The 21859-nt window shown below is 45.2% G+C and overlaps 1 protein-coding gene across 1 annotated transcript in view; it reads right to left on the bottom strand.

Moving 5' to 3' along the window:
- FBXO22 (F-box protein 22) overlaps positions 1–21859 on the bottom strand; it is a 143490-nt gene that overhangs the window by 3964 nt on the left and 117667 nt on the right. The window contains exons 5-6 of the mRNA XM_086959355.1: positions 18744–18908; positions 1011–1176 (exon numbers count right to left, since the gene is read on the bottom strand). Coding sequence (XP_086815481.1) covers positions 1011–1176; positions 18744–18908 — 331 coding nt within the window. The remainder of the gene's footprint in view (positions 1–1010; positions 1177–18743; positions 18909–21859) is intronic.

Raw genomic sequence — 21859 nt, 5'->3', positions numbered from 1 at the left:
TTATTCAATGTCTAGGTCTCCGAACTTGCTCCATTGGTCAGAGACTTTGGTTTTATGTTAACTTCTTATGCTGATGATTCACAGATTGTGGTAGCAGCATACAAAAACCAGGTCTCGCCTGCCTTGCAGTTTCAAAACTGCATGGCAGTGATCAATAGTTGGATGAGTAGGCATTGTTTTAAATTAAAATCCAACAAGACAGAATTTTTGATTTTCGGGAACCTACATCCCTCTTGGAGTAATGTTTGGTGGCCTGCGGAAATGGGTGCCCTGCCTACTCCAACGGCAAAAACTAAAAACTTGGGTGTGTTGATTGATAATAGATTGTCATTTGTTCAACAAACGAATGCCATTGTGTCTGCTCCAATTTCCAATTGCGAGGGTACTACCCTATATTCCAGCGCAAACCAAGAAAGTGGTGATCACCTCCATTATACAGTCGAAGCTGGATTACTGCAATGGGCTTTATTTGAATGCCCAGAAGCAATGTTTGAGGAAACTCCAGGTAGTGCAGAATTCGGCAGCCCGCCTGTTGTTGAATCTGCCGCGGCACAAGTCAGTCACAGAGGAAATTAGGAAGTTGCATTGGCTGCCAATGGAGCAAAGAATTAAATTCAAGGCTCTCTGTGTGGCCCATAAAGCCATAATGCAAAATGGTCCGTCTTTCTTTCAGAAGCTGTTTGTGTGGTATCAGCCAGCTAGACAGCTCCGTTCCACCGGGGCAAATCTGCTGGTGGTGCCCAAGTTCCGGACCCTGCACTGGGGCGGGCGGAGCTTTCAGCACAGTACATCCAGGTTGTGGAACTCTCTTCCATTTGAGATCAGGAAAAAGCCTGAAAACCTGGCTGTTTCAGTGAGTGGTGTTTTGTAGGTTTACTTGCTGTGCTGTCCTTAGCGCTGAGACACCATTTTTGGTATTTGTGCGCTATATAAATAGCATTAACATTAGCGATTCAACATTCTGAGAAATGACTTGCACACTGCACCTGATAAACTTAACATATACAAACCTCTGTGGTGTGTATGAAGCAAGATGTTCCACCTGACCTCCTGCAATAATTATGCTTTTTTCATTCAGTGGGTCGATAACACGTTGAAGAAATCGTGGTGCTCCTTCCTTCCAAGTATTGTAACCAAACATAAGTACGACACGAAGATCTTGATTATTCTTAAGTCCTATAAATAAAAAAATAATGAAGCCAAAAATTATTTAACAACTGAATATTTGTACAAGACTTAAGAACCAAGCAATATCGCTGGTACTAGTGTATTCAGAAATTCAATGAAAAAAATAACAAAGGTTAAAGTGATGTCAGATTTAGGTGTAAATGTTAGTTTAAATATAAAGGTTTTAAACTATAAAAAACACTGAAATGTCAACAGCTATAGTCATTTCCAGTACCTATAACTATTGACCCCGCTGTGCATGATGCTATCAAAGAGGTCAGTTCCGTTATCATCAGTAATGTAATCAATTATGTCACAGAACATGTCATGAGTGTTGTAATAAGTGAGGTCATGTGCAGTGCATGGCGAGAGTGTGAGTTATTTGAAATACGCTGCCAAAGTTATTAGCAAACCAAAAAACGCTCTTCCTCATATTACATATAATATATAGATATGTAGATACATATATAGATATATGTATAGATTATTTAAGCATTTATGCTGTTTACAAAGTTTAAACTGTCTTGCTATTTTAGCATTTCTTCACAAAGTTTACGCTAATGTTAAGCCTGTTTACGTGAGTGATCATGTGTCACACAAAAGGGGTGGACACCTAGCAAACTTAAAAACAATGGCGGACGCTTGATTTTCAGTGTGATCAAGGGCACAGCGTGCTCGAAAAGCGTTGCAGAGGGAAAGACCAATAAATATTTTCCTGCCTGAGCCGTTTGGGTCCGTCTCTCTCTTTTCGCCACAAGGAAGTTCTGAGAGTATGTTTTGAAGATATATGTATAGATGTAGATATGGGTTGCGTGTCTGCAATAAGCCTCTTGGCACTGGACATGGATCATTACCAAATGAAATAATTTCCGATTTTGAAACCTTGGAGTTGCCGGACGATTTTGTCTACAAACAATTGTAGATTCCCCACTAGCCGGTCTCATCTCCGCTTTGAGTGTGACATACATACATCCATACGTGGTGGGAGCAACACTGATTATAGTTAGGGTTGCCAGGTATAGGAATTTCTCGGACTCTTGCTCCCTATTGACTTTGCACCATTTGACAAACTTATACAAACTTTGCAGACATACAACTTCTTTTACATTGGCGGAGGATGGAAAGTTTTGGGGTAACTGGTCAAAGGAGTGCGAAGATAAAAGAGGAGTCCCAAACACCCGTTTTTTTCACCAAATAATTTTCCATAGACTTTTTGCAAAAATGGCTGAGCAGATTTTCATGAAATCTGGCAGGGTTATACATTATGGCGCGCAGATGATCCTTCTGGGTAGTGCAGGTAAGTAGGGGGACGTATGTAGGGCTAATAAGGCAATTAAACGTAGTGATATTTGTTGTGGTAGTTTCCCAAAATTTTACAGTATTTCGTGAAACTACTGTGATACATAGCGATGACAAGGCATTCCGCGCTTGGCTAATGACCGTCTTCACAAAAATTAAAAGCAGCCATGCTGTTTTCAATTCAGTTTAGCTGTGTTACACCCTTACACAGAGGTAAGAATTAGGTCTTATTTTTTCCTCTATCGTTTACTATGTTATTAAAGTGGTAATAGGTAGGGAAAATTATTTATAAATTTCCATATATTTTTCCAAAAATGTACGGAGTACTATGGTCCTTTCTAGAAAGTATTGCAGTACTTAAAATAAATTAAAAAAATAATAATAATTAAAATACACTGTACTAAGCTAAATTTTACAAATATAGTCCACTATGGCTTTAATTTCATTTTTGTACATATTTAATTCTTTTTAAAAAGTCTACGGAGTACTGCGGTAATACCTAAAAAAACTACATCTTACAAATACTAACAAAAATTGCCATTTACAACTCATAATGTATATTCTGGCCACATTACATCCACAGCCGTTCACCAACTTTCACACAACATATATTTCAATTACCACACTCCATGCCACTTTACTCAATACTATTATCTGGCACTGGGCACCACTCTACTCAAAGTTATTCCACTGTATGCCACTCCACTCCACTCCACTCAATGTGACTATACTGTATACCACTATGCCTCACAACAACACACTCCACCCCATAACACTCCATGCTATTTCACTGTAAACCACTAGATTGTACCTCACTCCTTCCTACAATACTCCACGTTATGCCACTCTAACCCATTGTATGCTATTCCACTGTAAGCCAATCCATAGCACGCCACTACAAGGTGCCTCATCCCACAGTATGCCGCTCCACTCTACGTCACTCCAATCTACCCTACTATACTTTATTCTATTACACTTTACCACACTCCACGCTACTCTACTGTACGCTATTCCATTGTACGTCACTCCATGCCACTACTATATCCCATTCCACTCTATGCTATTAGTCTACACCAATCCCCTCTATACCACTCCACGCTACTACACTTTACCTCACTCCACTTTACCCTACTCCACTGTACATTACACTCTACACCACTCCAATCTACTGTACGCCACTCCACAGTAAGCTACTCACCTCTATGCTACTCTATGCAACACCACTCTACCCCAATCCACTGTACCAAACACCATTCCATTGTACTCCGCTCAACATTATACTTCACTCAACAGTTTATGCCCCTCCACTATACCGCACAATCCTCCACTCCATAGCACAAAACTTTACAACAATGTACTCCAATGTCAGTATATAGCACTTTACTTTACTCTAACAACTTTACGACACTCTACTCCACTTTACGCAACTCTTCCTATTCTGCTCCACCGCAGATTACTATACTCTAATCTTAAACACTACTCCACTGTAGTCCACTACTGCTCTCGACACCACTTTACTGTATGCTACTGTAGATAAATGAAATGAAATGAAATACCAGTATTTGCAAAGCGCACAGCTACCTCCGAAGTGGTGTCCCGGCGCTGGGGGCCCTCGGGAAGATTAAGCAAGCTATTGCCCAGAGTCACATGGTGCTGGGCTGACCTGCCGCCTGTGCCGGGGTTCGAACCGTGAGCCCCAGATTCCAGCGTCAGTTGCCCTGGCCGCTGCGGCACACCTCTATATGCAACCTAACTCACACACCAGTGGCGGTGGGTAGTTATAATTAGGTTAGCGTTTCCATAGGGAAAGCATTTTTTTGTGTTGCTAATTACTTTGGCACAGTTTGACAAATCTCCACAAAACTAGCCTAAAAAGGAGCTACATTTTAACAAGTCTGTGCATAGAAAATTTCGTTTGAGGTGGTCAATCAAGCGGAGGCCGAGAGAAAAGGGGGTTCACATATAGCAAAATCCTCAAGCATTTTCCATAAACTTCTTTAAGAAGAGCTGCAGCAAGAACTCCACCAAAATTGGCACAAAAGTAGATCTGGGTACGCAAGTTTTGCTTTTTGTGATGTAAATCTGTTAAGTAGTTATTTATTTATTTTTGATAATTAAGAGTAAAAAATATTTGTATTTCTGGACATGTGTTTCTAAATAGTTGTAACTAACTTGAAACACTGAACAAAACTGTTGAATATTAGAGAAACCACGAAGCAGGTTGTCGTTTAACAGTGAGTGCATTCCCACAGTAATGAATGACGCAGACGTTACTTTAGATGACTGATATGCTGTAGTTTAGGTGTCCCCTCACGTTTAGCAACACCCCCCTAATGACATATGCAGACTAACACGAAAGCCTAATGTATTTCTGCACAGAAACCTACATGGACCCTGCATGCAGAACGCCAGTATTTGTCACCCATGTACACAGCTGAACGGAGGCGCAGACGCGTACCGTCCAACTCAGAGTGTCTCATATGGAGAATTCAAGTATACGTACAGTACAAGATAAAGCTCAAGGGGTATTTGAAAGATGATTTTAAGATGGACAGAAGGGTGTATGGATGAATAGATGTAGGTTTCATGTACATTTTATGCACAGGAAATAGAATTTGAAGTAGAGAACAGAGCAAAATGCTGGCACCCATACAGTCATTGGCCTCTCCTTGGTACATCCTTTCACATCTAGTAGTCAAAGGCCATAAAGTAGAGGAAACTTTTTTTTAGAACTGGGGGAAAAAACAGTCACCATCCAAAGATTGTGACAAGGGAGACTTGGAGTAATGCAGATTTTCATTCCTGCATTGGGGCGCTGGTACATTTAATACTCAACTGAGCTCATTTGCTGAGGAACTCTCATTCAAAGCGGAGAATGAGTAGAATACCAATGCCCATTCCGTCCTTGGCCTCTTATAGTTGAAATCCCTTGCTCAGCGTGATAGAAGGCTTTGCTGCAAGTTGAAATTTCAAGGACCCCAATAGATTTCCCTTGGCTCCAGGCTGCAAAGAAAATAGACTGGTGCCTCATAACTCCTCCATCAAATCTTACATAAAGTACACGTCATTTGCGTTGGGCAATCCTGTCAGGGAATGGAATGGTTGTTGGCGAGTTCCTTTCGGCCCACCTTCCTGGTTAACACACAACTGAAAACATATGGCTTGGAATACTAATGGCTTCACTGCCATATAAACCTATATACCAAAATAGAAAAATTACAAGTAAGTTACCCACAGCAAGCGTAAACAAGCATGTGCAATGCAATAGGTCTCGCATTTACGTGAGTTTAAGCTATTGGCATTGTAAATGACAATACTTTTTATTTATGTTTCAAAACAAAAACATAAATAAAAGGCATTGTCATTTACAATGCCAATAGCTAAAACTCGTGTAAATGCGAGACCTGTTGCATTGCAAATGCTTGTTTTTTCCTGGTGGTGACCGTCGGTCTGCGTGAGCCCAAAAATAAAGGTCAGAAGAGGTCAAGAGTGGGGACACCAAAGTATCCTGATGTGACTATTGTATTGTTTACAGTGGGTGCAGGCGAGTAGTGGCCACACTAAATGAGGTGTGAATCACGGCAGCAGCAGGGCCATCAGAGGTAGCAGTTTTCATGCTAACATAAGACTGATCGATACCGAAGGGGATGATGGACGGAGATGTTGAGCAAATCAAACACTCCCCCCCCAGTCAACTGATCTGGGTTTAATCCATCACCATTCTTTAGCCCACTCCCCTACCCCAGTTCAGACATGGCCATATGCAAATCAGTCTGACCCTGTGCCTCATGGGAACAGTCCAGCCCGAACTGCCAAGCCATGTTATCCCTGGACCGGAAACAAGCATCCTCGGACCGGGTTCGAGTTCATAACCCTCATCAGTGAGGCTATCTTGAATCCAGTGGCAAAGTGAGCAAGGGATCCACATCTGGGCATACCCTGCCAACTTAGGGCAAACAAAGCGATACCAAAGGGGATGATGGACAGAGCGTTTGAGCAAGCACTCACCCCCAGTTAACTGATCTGGGTTTAATCCATCACCTTTCTTTAGCTCACTCCACCACCCCAGATCAGACATGGCCATATGCAAATCAGTCTGACCCTGTGCCTCATGGGAACAGTCCAGCCCGAACTGCCAAGCCATGTCTTCCCTGGACCGGAAACAAGCATCCTGGAACTGGTTGCGGGTTCATAACCCTCATCAGCCAGGCTATCTTGAATCCAGTGGCAAATTGAGCAAGAGACCCACGTCTGCACCCTCACACACTCTGCATTATCTGTGTATAATTACACTGCGCTCAAGCCAACATACACTCCAAATACCACTCAGTGCCACATAATTACACTGCGCTCAACGCAACATACACTCCATATACCACTCAGTGCCACATAATTACACTGCGCTCAACGCAACATACACTCCAAATGCCACTCAGTGCCATATAATTACACGCCACATAATTACACTGCACTCAATGCAACATACACTCCAAATACCACTCAGTGCCACATAATTACACACCACATAATTACACTGCCCTCAATGCAACATACACTCCTAATACCACTCAATGCCACATAGTTACACGCCACATAATGACACTCTACCGAATGCAACATACACTCCACATAATACCACTCAGTGCCACATAATAATATGCTACATAATTACATACCGCTAAAAGCAACATAGACTCCAAATACCACTCAGTGCCACATAATTACACACCACATAATTACACTGCACTCAATGCAACATAGACTCCAAATACGACTCAGTGCCACAAGTACACGCCACATAATTACACTGCATTCAAAGCAACATACACTCCAAATACCACTGAGTGCCACATAATTACACGCCACATAATTACACTGCACTCAATGCAACATAACTCCAAATACCACTAAGTGCCACATAATTACACGTCACTATGCGCTACCACAGCATCACTGAACGCCACAGCATCAATCTGTGCAACCATTCAACAACTGGTTAAAATATGTTCTCTCAATGTTTCAAGCTTTATTACAAATGTCACAAAAAGATGTTAATATTTCACTTCAGTTCTTGGATTTTCGTCACAATAAAATACACTGAACATAATTTTCATAAGTTATTTACAAAAGTTTAAGCTATTGCCATTATAAATTACAATAAATTGTATTTAAGTATTCATTTTTAAAAAAAATTAAAAGCAATTGTTATTTGTAATATCAATACATCTAAGTCACGTAAATACAACACATATTGCATTACAAATGCTATAGGTGTCACATTTGCGAAAGTTAAAAGTATTGGCATTGTAAATGACAAAGCTATTAATTTCGCTATTTTCAAAACCAACACATAAATAAAATATGTGTCATATACAATACCAATAGCTCAAACTTTCCTAATGGGAGACCTATTGCATTGCAAATGCTTGTTTAATTCGACTTTGCGGTGGCGGTTACCGTTTTGGCAGTTGGGAGTCGCACGAGCTCTTCTGCGAAGCACTTCTCATTTCTTGGCAAGCCATTGTGGTGTGACGTGCTACAAAGAGCCACCGCTAGGTTCGTTTGATGTTGCTAGTCTTCCCTGTTCAAGCTCTATCAGCTAATTATAAGAGCACGCATACAAAAAGGTGGCCACCTTGAAGTCCTGCAATTGTGTTTATGCAAGCAACATATTTCTAGTCTGCTATATGTATTTCCATTTGGGGATGACAGCTGTATATTTTTTACTTTACCCTAATCGATCATAGATGATAATGGTGTGCTCTCCAACAAGGGGAGACTCTTTCAAATGTAAACAGTCGTTATACTGCTTTGCACCAAAGTATTGAAATAAAGTGAAATTACTTGCATAACATTTGCGAGACAATGCAATACACATACCTACAGAGTTATACTGTATGATACAACTGCTCAAGATCAGCTGACACAACAGAGTAACTGACTATTTCAAGTGAACTATGTTATAAAGTTTACGTTATAAAGTTAGGATGGGTTGTGACACAATATGTTCTCAGTGAAATAAGTTTAGACACAAGTAGCCACCTAAACCCGTCTCAGGGTGCAGTTTCTAGAGGTCACCTTCTTATTCTTCAAAACTTAAGGGAGACCCACCTTCTAGGGCACCCCTCTTCCTACTTTACTACCAAATGCTGGCACTCCTCCTTCCAAGAACTGCTGAATCCCCAACTCTTGAAAACTATCATCTAATTCCTAATGTTACATTTGAGGTGGTTTTATTAGTGCCAGGAACGTACTATGTTGTAAAAGCTAAGCAATCAATCAAGCAAGCACATTTTAAATAAATCAATTTAACATACTTTGTTAAGGAAAAAAATAGCGAAATGTGCTTCAAAGGGCGAGATTTTTTCACTTTGTAATCTTAATACCTCAATAATGACTCAATTGGCATCAACTTGGCAATTCCCCTTCTACCAGCTCTTCGCAGTTACTTGCAGTGTGCAGCATTCCATGCACACAGTGCTTGAGGCCACCATTGTTTCAAAATGGGCTTTTAACCCATTCCAAGACGGGCATTATTGAGTGCACACATTGGCGACCATCTTTGTGTAGGCTACCAACTAAACTTGGATGAAATTGAAATTACATGTAATTTCAGGCATTTCGCATGACGTTTTTTTTCATTATTTTGATTGAAATTCCTGCGATTATACCATTATGCAACTTTGTTTAATAATGCGTCATTCACAATAAAATGTTACTACAAATGGCAAAATCACTGTAAAAACGTATCACCAATGCATGGGAATAACAGAAAAAGAGCAACTGTTGTGAAATATGTCCTTGTGCCAAAAATGAACGTGTGGATGCCTTTCACACTAAAATATAGCATGAAATGACACATTTGCTCTTCGCGTCATTTAGCAGTAATTTCATGTAATTATGTGATAGCAAATTTTGCACATCTCTACTTCCAATCCACTCAATCGTTGAGCAGTAATCTTTGCATGTTTTTGGAACTAAAATATTCAAAAATGTCTAACTGTTAGTGCAATCTTTAAAGCGGTTGTAGGAAGGTGGCTACCTGACTATGGTTACCCCAGATTGTTTGCCTTGTGTTTAGCTGGTTTTCGACTTAGTTGGCCTGGTTCCCTGCTAATCAGGGCCCCAGGCTATCTGCTCTCTCTGTAAAATGGATTCCATGTACCCTAGGTGCATAACTAGATTGGCTTGGGTCATCTTATCAGCCCCTGTGCAGAGCACTATAGATGCCCAGGGCATAGGTGCATCCAAGGCCTACCAGGGGCTGCAGCATATCTTTTGCCACCCCTGGATGGCTATCTAAAATTGACACAACTGGCTGATCACTCAGCTGGGGCAAGGTGGTGTAATCACCCCTTGCTTAGATATAGTATGCCTATATCTAAACCTATCTGGACACATATCAACCTGTGAGCCACTCCTATGGCAGGCCTTAACAATCCTGAAGGCAGAGTGCGTGGTTTAATGTGAGATGGTGCTCTAGCATGAGCTGAGCCTGTCTGCAGCTGTCGGGACCGATTCCCTTAGCTGTTCCGGGATAATGCCAAACCATATACTATTAAGTGCATTATAATCCTCGCGGTTATATGTCAACTTTGGTTTGGCTTTATCAAAACATGTCGTGTAAGGTGTCATACGAATTGGAATACTACCCCCTCGCCATTCCTGGCGACGGGGGTAGCATTCCACCCCTCTAGAGGGGACGACATGTTACTTTTGCTAAAACGCGGTTGATTTTTAAAAGAGCCTCAGATGCACAAAATGGATGCTTCTGCCACAGACACATGTCTGACCTCCTGCTGCTGACCGAAACTCAGCAGAGGAGGTCTGGACAAAGGCTTTCCTGTCGCAGGGAGGTGTCACACCACCCCAGACAGGAGATAGTGGATTGTAGCAGGGAGGTTTGAAAGAAACCAGACAGTGCCTGGGGAGCACAAGGCTTCCCCTTGCATAATCCGGTCAAACCGGTTCTGGGGCACACCAGCCCCAGCTCCAGTGTGACCTGGACAAAGGAAAGGGGGTGTAACCGCCCCCCTTCCTGGTCCCACCCATAGGGAGGGACCTAGCAGGAGATCCACCCCTCAGATTGGAATAAGAGTGGGAGCAGTGCCAATGCAACTCAGATCATCCTGAGATCATCCTGAAGAAACATAAAGAACGAATTCTGGACCCTTCGACATCCTACTCAACGTAGAAGACTGAAGAATCTCCCTTGTGGTCAAGGAGTGACCACCCTGTGCAAACAGGTACCAACCAGCCCTCGACCCTTGCTTTGTTGCAGTTCCCGCCGGAACTCGAGCGACAGAGATAGGCGAGATCAAGCTTGCCTGCCTTCTCCCAGCCCGATCCACAGTCCCTGCAGAGCTGAGACCAGTGGAGGCGACCGGAAGCGTGGGGCACGCCATCTTGAAAAGGCCACGAGACGCTGACCGTGCAGCCCACGAGTGACCCTCGAAGCTGTGCACCGGGGTTTGAGAAGCCCCAACCCTGAGCCACACTTGCACCAAAGCTACCCCCTCCACACTCGACGAGTGCTGCGTGGGGCCCTTCTGCTTGTGTTGGCACGACGCGTTGGCCCGGTCACTTGCCAGCTGGCTTGTGGCCCCTGTGCCGACGAAAACTTGAATACGACTCGCTTTTCTGGTTGCTCCAGATCTGCACCAGCTCCTGTGAAAAGGAGCCCCCACTCTGACCCTCCTGGTCCGAGTGAGAAGCAATCTCCCGGTTCCGCATGGATTGCTTTTGCCAAGTGCTGTTTGCTGCAATCTTGTAGCCGACGGTGCTGACGGCGAGAGCCTGCGTGGGACAGATCGTGACCTGCTCCTGGACGTCGCAGATGCCCCAGAGCCCACGTGACAGCGGAGAGAAGCCTCTCGACAACCATCTGATTGCGCCCGACATTGCCTGGTTCCGTCCTGGTTCCACCCTGGTCACTGCTGAGTGACCCAGACTCTGTCCCCTCTGCTTTCAGATTCATCTCGACTTCGATCCACCCTTAGATCACACCGGACACTTCTGCTTCCCATCGCCTGCAGCTTCTCCAGCTCCAAGCACCAATAACCTGCGTGTCAAAACCCGACGCCACTTTGACCCTGTGCACCCACTTCCTGTGGGTGAGGTAACATTGCAACGCCGGTGTTCCTACACTGGTACACACCTCTAGGGTCTGTGTCTTAAGTTTTGTTCCTCTAGGTTCAGCGGAAGTATCTTTAAACTAACTTTGTGTAACTTTTACGCACCATTGACATTGCATTGGTGCAAGCCGCACTTTACGTGCTGCACCCGAATCCCGCGGGCTTCTCCCGACTTCAGCATTGCTAGTCCTGACTGCTCCCAGCGATTCTCTAGGCCCTAGGCCTAACCACTGTTCGATTGGTATCTCTTAAACCATTTTTTTAGTATATGGTTTGAGTGGCCACCCGCCCTCATCCATAATTGTGCAACTTTGTATGTTATACTGTGCTTTTGATTTAACGCTTGTGCCCCTTTGCTCATAAAGAGTACTGGGGATTAATTTAGAAATAAACACATATATTTTTATAATATATACTTGTGTGGTTTCCTTTCATTTGGTATTACAAGATTGTATGTGGTAAAACAGCTCGCTTAACACAACCTCTTAAGTTAAGCCTTTAAGGCTGCTTAGTCCATGCTACCCCTAGGATAGCTTGTCTACAAGGTTGACTTACAACCAGACACCATAAGGGATTGTTTGGACTGATCCAAGGTGGTTCCAGAATTGGAAACACCACATATCAGGCCAACTGCTCACAGCGGTATTGTAAAACTTTATCCAAAAACATTCAAAGACGGACAAATGTAGGTCTTGTAGCACCAAGATGTCTCTTTCATAATCACACGCTCTATAAAATATATTAAAATAACAAACGTGTCTGTGTATGTATGGGTGGCCATTAAAAAAATATCTGTATTAAAGATTTACAAAAAAAATACATATTTGCAAGCCAAGGCACTGGCAGTCAACATCAGAGCTACTGGCTTTGCCAATGCCTGCTTGGACTATTTAGTGGAGGTGATCCACCAGCACTAACTGACACAGACAAACCTGTACTACACATTCCAAATGAGCAAAAATGAGATTTAAGTGAAGTGGAGTTTAAAGGGGTTACAGCTGAAGTCAAATCCACTCAAGTGACATATACACAGGCACCAAGCTTTTAGAGCCACACTGTTGTAAAGAAACCTCAATATTTAGCTAAAGCAAGAGATCCAAGACCTTAAACATTATAGCCATCTAACTGGCCTTTTTAGCAGCCACAAAAACTCCAGGATGCAAAACAACCTGAAATATCAGCTGAAGGTATGGGGTGACACCCACAATGCCTGCACTGACCAACTCTATTAACAGAGGTTTTGCAACATTTACAGTTTTCCTCTCAAATACGTCAAACTGAAATTGATTTACAATGTATTAAAAATGCAATGGGGAGGCGCCGGCTAAGATGGCCGCCTGAACAGAGTGCTCCGGTCAACCGAGCCTCCAACAGCCCCAAATCCGGCAGAAATCCGACTAGTCCTGCGGATGACCCGTGGCGTCCGATTCCCCTCACAGAGCTACACCCTGCGGTCTGACTCCGACCCCGCTGCGATCCTCCGTTGCCGAATGGCGGCCCCTTGAACCTCGGCGCGGAGGCGGGCCTGGGGAGACAGTGCTCTGCGGGCGGCTTGTTGGGAGAGTACCCGGCTTTGCGGCCTGTTTGGGGCGGGCCCGGGAGCCCTGAGAGGAGCCGAGACACATCGCTGGTGCTGCGCTTGCATCTGCCTGATCCTCCGGAATGGTGTGGCCCCCTGCCCCGCAACGGTCACACAAAAACGAGGTGAGGCGCACTAGCCTGGAGGAAGCGGGAGGCGAGTAAGCGGTGTTGCAGCACGGTGGGAGACGGCAACATTGGCCGAGATCCGCTGCACCGGGGGACGCCTTCTTTTAGCCCCACAAACCTTCATAGCCGGGCCACGTGGGTGCGGAGACCCCTGTAGGCTGCAGGCGGGCCTCGGACTTACAGTGTGGCGCAGTGACGCAACGGAATACGGCAGCATTGCCAGGGGCCCTTAACACCATTGGGCCTGCTCTCCGCGCCTGGCGAGACCCGGCCCCGGGGTGCGTGGAATTGCATACTGGGGGCGACGGCCGTGGTTGATATAGGCCTGCAGTCCTCGAACCTACTGAAAGACCCACGGCGCAAATCTGGTGTGGGTCTGCCCCCCCGGTGAGGTGATGGACGCCACCGAGAATCGGACCCTGATGCCTGCCTTCTGACGGCAACTAAAGTGGACTGTGCCCGACCTGACACCACGGCGGCTGAGTGCTGGAACTTATAGGGGCGGTCCAAGTCCTCAGGGGTCGCGCATTCCACATAATGAGCACAGCCGGTTCATGGAGATCACGCTCTGCAAGCCTGAGGTGGGACACCCTGCGTGGGGCGGCTGGACTCGGAGAGTGAGGGACCCATAAAACTGTCAAGTGTTGAACTATGAAGTAATGTATTACATCTGGTCCCAATGTGTCTGCATATGGGGGGAACAGGAATTGCTTAGTTACACTGATGTAGATAGCCGTTGGGCGAACTAATCTGCAGGGCTAGTAGACATTCCACACGCCTGTTCTGTTGGGGGGCGGAGGGGACTCGGGCGGCGGGTGAGGCCGAGGCCAGTGCACGCTCCAGGCGAAAGGTCCACTAGGAAAGGAAGACAGGTTACCAAGAGTTTTAGCTTCTTCCTTTTCTGGGGTGAGTATTGGGCGAAAGGCACTCTGCTAATTGGGGATGTGGGTAGTTTTGAGCAGGGGAGCAGGGAGGAGGGTTGGGATGGGAGGAGTTGGGGACGTAGGCGGGGAGGGGTGGGGTGCAGTTGGGGTCAGTTGTGTGATTTTGGTACCGTCACACCAAGGATGCTATTGTTTTGCTAAAACTTTTGTCACTTTGCGCAGGGCTTCAAGACAGAAACGTTGTTTCACGCAGGAGAATCGGACATACAGGGAGGATAACTCGAGTGGCAGCACACATTGTTATGAAGTGGGATAAGAGTATAAAGTTACTAAGTTGGAATGTCAACGGGCTGGGGGATAAGCTTAAAAGAACTATCGTCCTACAATTTGTCAAGAGACATCTTCCTGATGTGGTACTCCTGCAGGAGACACACTTACTAGGCAACACATGTCACGCACTTAACCGTTGTGGCTACTCCCTTGTGGCATATGCCGGCTTCACTTCCGGGTCCCGGGGGATGGGTATCTTGCTTCGTCGCAACTTCCCCTCGATCATTGAACACACAGAATCCGCCCCCCTAGGACGTTATGCAACAGTATCAGGTACATGGGAGGACCGCAAGATAAACTTAGTCATGGTATACATCCCGCCTGGTCTCCAAACACAACCTTACCAGGATCTGGGTAGGGTGCTCCTTTCGCTCCCAGAGGGACGCCTCCTGATAGGGGGTGATTTTAACGCAGTGGTATCAGGGACCCTCGATCGACTTCCGCCCAGAGACATACCGACGGGACACAGATGGCTTACAGACTTTCTCAAGGCTTTTGGCCTTGTGGATCTCTGGCGCGCCCGCCACCCTCGGGACACGCAATAAACTTTCTTCTCTGGCCCACACGGTTTGTTTTCTCGTATCGACTACATACTAGCGCCACAATACCACGACACAACGATTCAGGAGGTTACACACCTAGCGAGAGGGATCTCGGACCACTCGCCGCTACTAGCCCACCTTACAATGGGAGACAAACAGGAGGGCTGCACTGCACCAATCAACGCATGATATCTGCATTGCGCAAACATTAGACAGAAACTTATCCTTTCGATAGATCGATACTTTGAAGAAAATGATGGCACGGTGGCCTCGTCCACGGTGCTATGGGAGGCTTTCAAAACAGTTCTTAGAGGAGAGGCCCCGTCTGCGATTTCTGGTCGTTGTAAGGAACAGGAAGAACAAATCGCCAATATGGAAAGGGAACTCCTGGAGCTGGAAACAGTGGCTCATGCTGAGGGTGAGCCAGGGGCAGTTCACCTGATGGAACTTAAGGTGGCGGAATATAGGGCCCTGGTCATCGACGCAGCCAGGACTATAGCCAGAGATAAAGAGGGTAGACTCTACGACCAAGGGGAGAAGGCGGGCAAACTCATAGCCTGGCTGGACAAAAAACAGCAGGCCCTAAGGACAGTGGCAGAGCTCAAGACAGAGTCTGGAGCCATAATCACGGAACCTCGTGACATAGTCAATGAATTTGCGTCACATTATCGGAAGGTATACAGCAGAGGCTCGGACAGACCTGAGAAAGACTCGGTCTCCTTGCTGACTGACATCCGAATGCCCGCCTTCTCGGACGCGGAGCGAGACGACCTGGAGACACCACTGACCGTGGAAGTACTGGCCCGAGCGATCGGAGATTTCTGGCCCGGGAAAGCGTTGGGGCCAAACGGACTGCCAATAGAACTATACGAGCTCGCAACCGCGGGCCTTGGCCCTTACCTAAAGCGGATGTTTAAGGAGAGCAGGGACCGGGGCAATATACCCCTTGATCAGCGTATTGCCCCAATAGTGACCATCCACAAGGAAGGGAAACCAAGGGACTCCTGTGGTTCTTACAGGCCCATATCCCTGCTAAACGCAGAGCCCAAAATTTTAGCCAAAGTCCTAGCTAACAGGCTCAAGCCTGTCCTGCCAACCCTGGTCCACCCGGACCAGTCGGGCTTTATGCCCCACATCAACACAGCGCTCAACCTCCGCAGGCTGCATGATGTGTTGGGTAGATGCCACACCATTCAGGAGGACGCGGTAGTGATATCCCTAGACGCTGCAATGGCGTTCGACACACTCGAGTGGTCGTACATTATGGCGCTACTCCGTAAACTGGGCTTCAGCCCAAATTTCATCGGGTGGGTGCGCCTCCTTTACTCGGCTCCCGTGGCTCAGGTCTCTGTCAACAACAAAATATCTGAGGTATTTGTACTCTGACGAGGAACACGACAGGGGTGCCCCCTCTCACCCCTCCTCTTCGCCCTCTTATTGGAACCTTTGGCGGCGTGGATCAGGCAAGACATGTCCCTGAAGGGGATACGCTAGGCTGACGGGTGGGAGGACAGAATCTCACTCTTTACAGACTATGTCCTCCTTTATCTCACAAGACCTCGTAGGTCCCGGATAGTGGCTATGGATATTTTCTCCAGCTTTGGGAAAAACTCTGGCTACAGCATCAACTGGGGCAAGTCCATCCTTTATGTTCTGCGGGGCAACACCCCCACGCTCCCTCGAAACTGTCCGATCACGGTGGCCACGGAGGGGTTCCGATACCTTGGGATCTTTATCTCCAAAGACGCGTCGACCAGGTACGAGAGGAACCTTCTCCCGCCTTTGCAGAGATTCAAGAGAGACGCTGCCTCCTGGCGACGGCTCCCACTCTCCCTCCTCGGACGGGCTGCGCTCTTCAAAATGATGGCACTGCCAAGGTTTCTATTGGCCCTTCAAAACTACCCAGACCTGGTCCCACTCTCTTACTTTGCCTCAATTGAGGCCACACAGAGGGAGCCGCTATGGTCTGGAACGCCTCGCATATCCCTCCAGAAACGGACTTTGGGATGGTTCGACAGCAGTATAGCGCTTCCGGACATCCGTAAATACTACTGGGCCGCACACCTTTCCGCCATTAATCAGTGCACGTACAGTGATGGAAATGACCCAGCATACGGGATGGATCGTTCGATCTTGCCGGGCGGGAACTCTGAAGCTGCACTCTACTCCAAGCCGGGACGTTACCTACTGACAGGGCCCACGCAACATTTAGTGCAGCTGTGGCATATTGTGCAACGCAAACTAGGGTGGGCCGACACTCTCACGATGGCTACCCCTCTATGGGTCTCAGAGAAACTGGGCACACTCGGTCACACCAAAGGGTTCCGAAACTGGGCCCTCATAGGCATCTCCCGCATCCTGGACATGTGGGGCCCGAAGGGGATGGTGCCCTTTGCCTCGCTCCAGCGCACCTACGAACTCGCCCACTCGGAACATTTCAGGTACTTACAGGTCAGGCACTCCCTCCAGACTAACATTCCCGCAGGCACGCAGCCCCCGGCATCCTCCCCGCTGGAAGACAGGCTTTTGGATGGCCACCTACCTGAACACGCCATTTCACTCACATACAAAGAAATCATTAACAATTCCCCGGACTTACTCCTCCCCCTCAAAGGGAAATGGGAAGCTGAGGGCCTCGAAATAGACAAGGAAGAGTGGAGAATGGCACTTGCCTCCCCTAAGGAGGTTGCCATATCGGCCAGACTCCGACTCATTCAGCTAAAAATCTTACACCGTGCATACCTTTCAGGGACTAGATTGCAACGAATGGGTCGGAATGCGGATGGGCTCTGTAGGCGGGGGTGTGGAGAGACGGGGGACTTCCACATATTGTGGGAGTGCCCACTGGTGAGTGACTACTGGGCCCGGGTGACCCGTTGTATGCAGGAGGTTTGGGGGGTTAGGCTCAGACTGGAAGCAAAGAGGTGCCTGTTAAACATATGGGAACCAACCGACCTGTCAACTAGTGGGAGGTTATGGGCCACACTAGGGTTTGTAATAGCCAAAAGGAACATTGCTAGACAATGGGGGGCGGACAGACCTCCTAGAGTGGGCCTATGGAAAACTGATATGGATTGGTGCATGCTCCAAGAAAAGACAGTGTACGAGGCGTGGGGGTGCCCATGGAAATGGATAGCGATATAGACCAACTGGAATGAATAAAGAGGTACTATCTGTGAACCCCCCAGGTATCCCCGATTGACGAATCGCTTGTACGCCATGATGTTTTCAAAGCCTTTATACCATGCTCACTGTGTATGTACCGTAGTCTCCTGCGCTCTTCTATGTATATTTTATGCCTTGAATGTGACGACCACCACTTATTTCTTTGTTATTAATAAAAAGAATTTTAAAAAATGCAATGGGACAATTTAAAGCATTTTTTGTATAGTAACCATGTCCAAGCGCAGATCCAGAACTGAAAAAGAAGTGAAAAAGTACCTGAGCAGTTTCTGACTAGACAACAGAATAGAACTGCAGTGAAGGTGTAGTGATGTAAGGGGAAGGGAAGAAGCTCTAGCGTGAAGGAGACACACAATCTAAGAGTGTCTTTTAAACTATTAAAGACACACCTTATGAGAATGCCATTTCCATTCAGTCACATGCAGGATTTTACATGTCAATGAATATATATATTACACTAAATTACTCTGTGAAGTGACCAGTCAGTCTAAACATACCTGCCTCCGTAAGCTGATTTTCATCAAAAACTTTCTGTTTGGAGTCTTTAAAAAAGTGGAAGGTCTGGATTTTCACTCCATCCATTTTTGGAAATAGTAATGCAAGGCCAGCTTCTCCATCTTCTACTTCTTGCGGTCTACTGGTACGCGATCCCATTGGAGTAACTGCAAAAGTTGGTTGATATGAATATTTTATTACCTTACATATCATTTTTACATAATACTGGTTATCGCTGGCTTGTGTTTCAACAGAACAACATAGAAGCAGACACACCTGAATTAAGCGATGAATAAACATCCTCACATCAATTGTTCATTCTCATTAGAATGACTTGAGTGTTCTTATATCTCAGCCCACAGATGCATAGTTAAGAGCACTGTTCGACTTCCTACAGAAAATTGCAATATTGAACTAATATTCATGAATCTACACAAATTAAGAAGTTTACAATTTTACAGCATTAACAGAACGTGCCAACCTTAGGACCCATGTAGGTTTTGGTCCACTGTTTTTCCTTTAGTGTACTATTCGACTGTAAGTAAACTAACTGCTGGGTTAATGATCCATTCTATGTTGATCACACTACAAAGGATTAATGGTCACCAAAAGACCATTCAGTTTGATTTATCACAGGTTTACCAGAGGCCAAGGTGAAACCACACATACTCGGGTAATCATTGCATAACCCAGTTTTCAATTTAGAAAAAAAGATTGGCAAGACTGAAATAGTCTTATCTCTAGGCCAATTACAGCTGTGGAAAAGGTCAATAAATTTACTTCTGGGAAAGGGTTAGGATTTTTTTTTTTTTTTTTAAATCAAGAAAAGAGACATGGTACCTCCTCATATCAAGTTCAAGTTCAAAAGACCTTTATTCGAATTCCTTAAAATTCATAAAAGTACCAAACATAATTCATCAACAAACATAAAGTAATTAAACATACAGATAGTAATTAAAAATCAATATACATATAACATACCCTTTTATGAGGTGACAATACAATGTGTTTTAAAAACAATATGCTAATTTCCATAGTAATGTTAACAAAGCTGATTTATCATACTCATGGGTTTTCCATCGTTTTGCGTGCTCGTATAGCCAGTCTTAAAAAAGAACTGACGCGAAAAGTCAGTTCATCACTATCCAAGGCAATTAACATGTTATATGAGTCTTGAAGGGTCAGTGGTCTGGATTTTTTAAAATACGGAGTTAAAAACCATTTGATGTACACAGAATAAAATTTACAGAAAAATAAAAAGTGCAAATCATCCTGAGTGCTCACACCATCACAGGGACATGAGGTAGAATCAACGCTATGACAATGTCCTAGTGGAAATGACAACATAAATTTTACTGTTCCTGCCCTTAAACGAAACAACAATGATCTCTCCCAGCTAGTCATAGGCAGCGAGAGATAGGGCGGCAGAGTCGGTCCACACAAACCATTGCCTATATATTTCGTTACAGTTGATTTTTGTAATTCGCTTCTGAGTCTTTCATTGTTGTAAAGTGCATATAGTGCGTTCTTGACCTGAACTTTGTCCTGCAGTTCTATAGTTGTGGGATCATTAAACAAAGTTCCTCTGCCAACTTCATTCAAAGATTTTAAAACTTCAGACAACCATGGAATTCTCATTCCATGGTCGCTACTTAGACAGTCCTTTATAATATTCTGAGTAAGAGCAGCAGCTTCATTCTGCCAGATTCTGATCCAAAAGAGTGCCGGTCTTGCTCTAATAAAATCACTAATATATGGAGTATTTAGTTCACTATGACAGATAAAGGTTGATGAGGAGATTGGTACACCCAACACTTTCCTGCAGAAGCGGTTCTCCTCACTTTGGATGCATGGACTGTTTCTTGATCCCCATACCTCCGCTCCATACGTGGCAACAGGTGCGCACTGTAATTTAAAAATCTTTAAAATAGCCCTAGTGGCACCTATTTTCTTTGGGCGCGGGAGACTTAGAACAGAGTTGTTGGCTTTCGAGAACTTGCTCGTGGCGTGGGCCATATGCCCACTCCACGAGCCGTTCGCAGCGAAAACCAACCCTAAATATGGGAATTTAGTGACAGATATCAATTTATCTGTGCCTAACTGGATGGTATTAAGTTTCTTTTTGCCAGGGCCACAGGACATAATAAAAGATTTTTTAAAATTGACCTTTAAATCCAGATCCTCCATGAACTTAACAAAACTATGTACAAGCAGACGAAGGGCATTAGGAGTGCGGGCCATTAGCACCGCATCGTCTGCATATAAAAGTACTGGAAGTGGTTTCCCTGAAACAAATGGGACATCTGTGGTAACTTTTTTCAGACAGGAGGATAAGCCATTAATATAAATGATGAACAACAGGGGTGCTAGAACGCACCCCTGTCTCACCCCCCTTCCTATCTCAATGGCTCCTGATACCTCTCCGCCCATCCCGATACGTACCCGTGCTTTCAGGTCCATATGGAGATAGGCTAGGAAATTTACCAGAGTGTCATCAAGACCATTAGTTGAGAGAATGGACCAAAGCTTTGATCTATTAACAAGATCAAAGGCGGACGAGAGGTCCATAAATGCAAGGTAAGTGGGGGAGGAGCGGGCAACACTATATTTGTCAATTATCAATTTTAAGTTTAGGCATTGCTCCACTGTTCCTACCCCACTACGGAACCCCATCTGACATGGGTCTAAAAAGTCATTGTCATTCGCCCAGTCCAGTATTCTGTGAAAAATTATACGACCCAATACTTTCAAAGTATTATCCAAAAGGGAGATAGGGCGATAGTTCGCTGGATCAGACCTATCTCCCTTTTTGTAAATAGGGACAATAATACTGGTGGCCCAAGTAGTTGGCATGGCTGTTTTTGGTAAACTGTTAAAAACATTAAGAAAAATGGGTGTCCACAAATCAACATCATGTTTAATGATGTCAATAGGGAGACCATCTGGTCCGGGAGCTTTATTTCCCAGACTCTCTTTTATGGCTATTCTAACTTCATGCTCTAAAATTGGTAGACCACCTGATTGGTCAGAAATAGATGGAGAATACTCCTCTTTAGGGGCTGCATAGATGTTAGAAAAATGGGTCTCCCATGCAGCACTTGTAATGTTACAACTGATT

This window comes from Lissotriton vulgaris, chromosome 2_2 (assembly GCF_964263255.1).
Source record: "Lissotriton vulgaris chromosome 2_2, aLisVul1.2, whole genome shotgun sequence".
Lineage (NCBI taxonomy): Eukaryota > Metazoa > Chordata > Amphibia > Caudata > Salamandridae > Lissotriton > Lissotriton vulgaris.
This window is presented reverse-complemented; position numbering and strand designations above follow the sequence as displayed.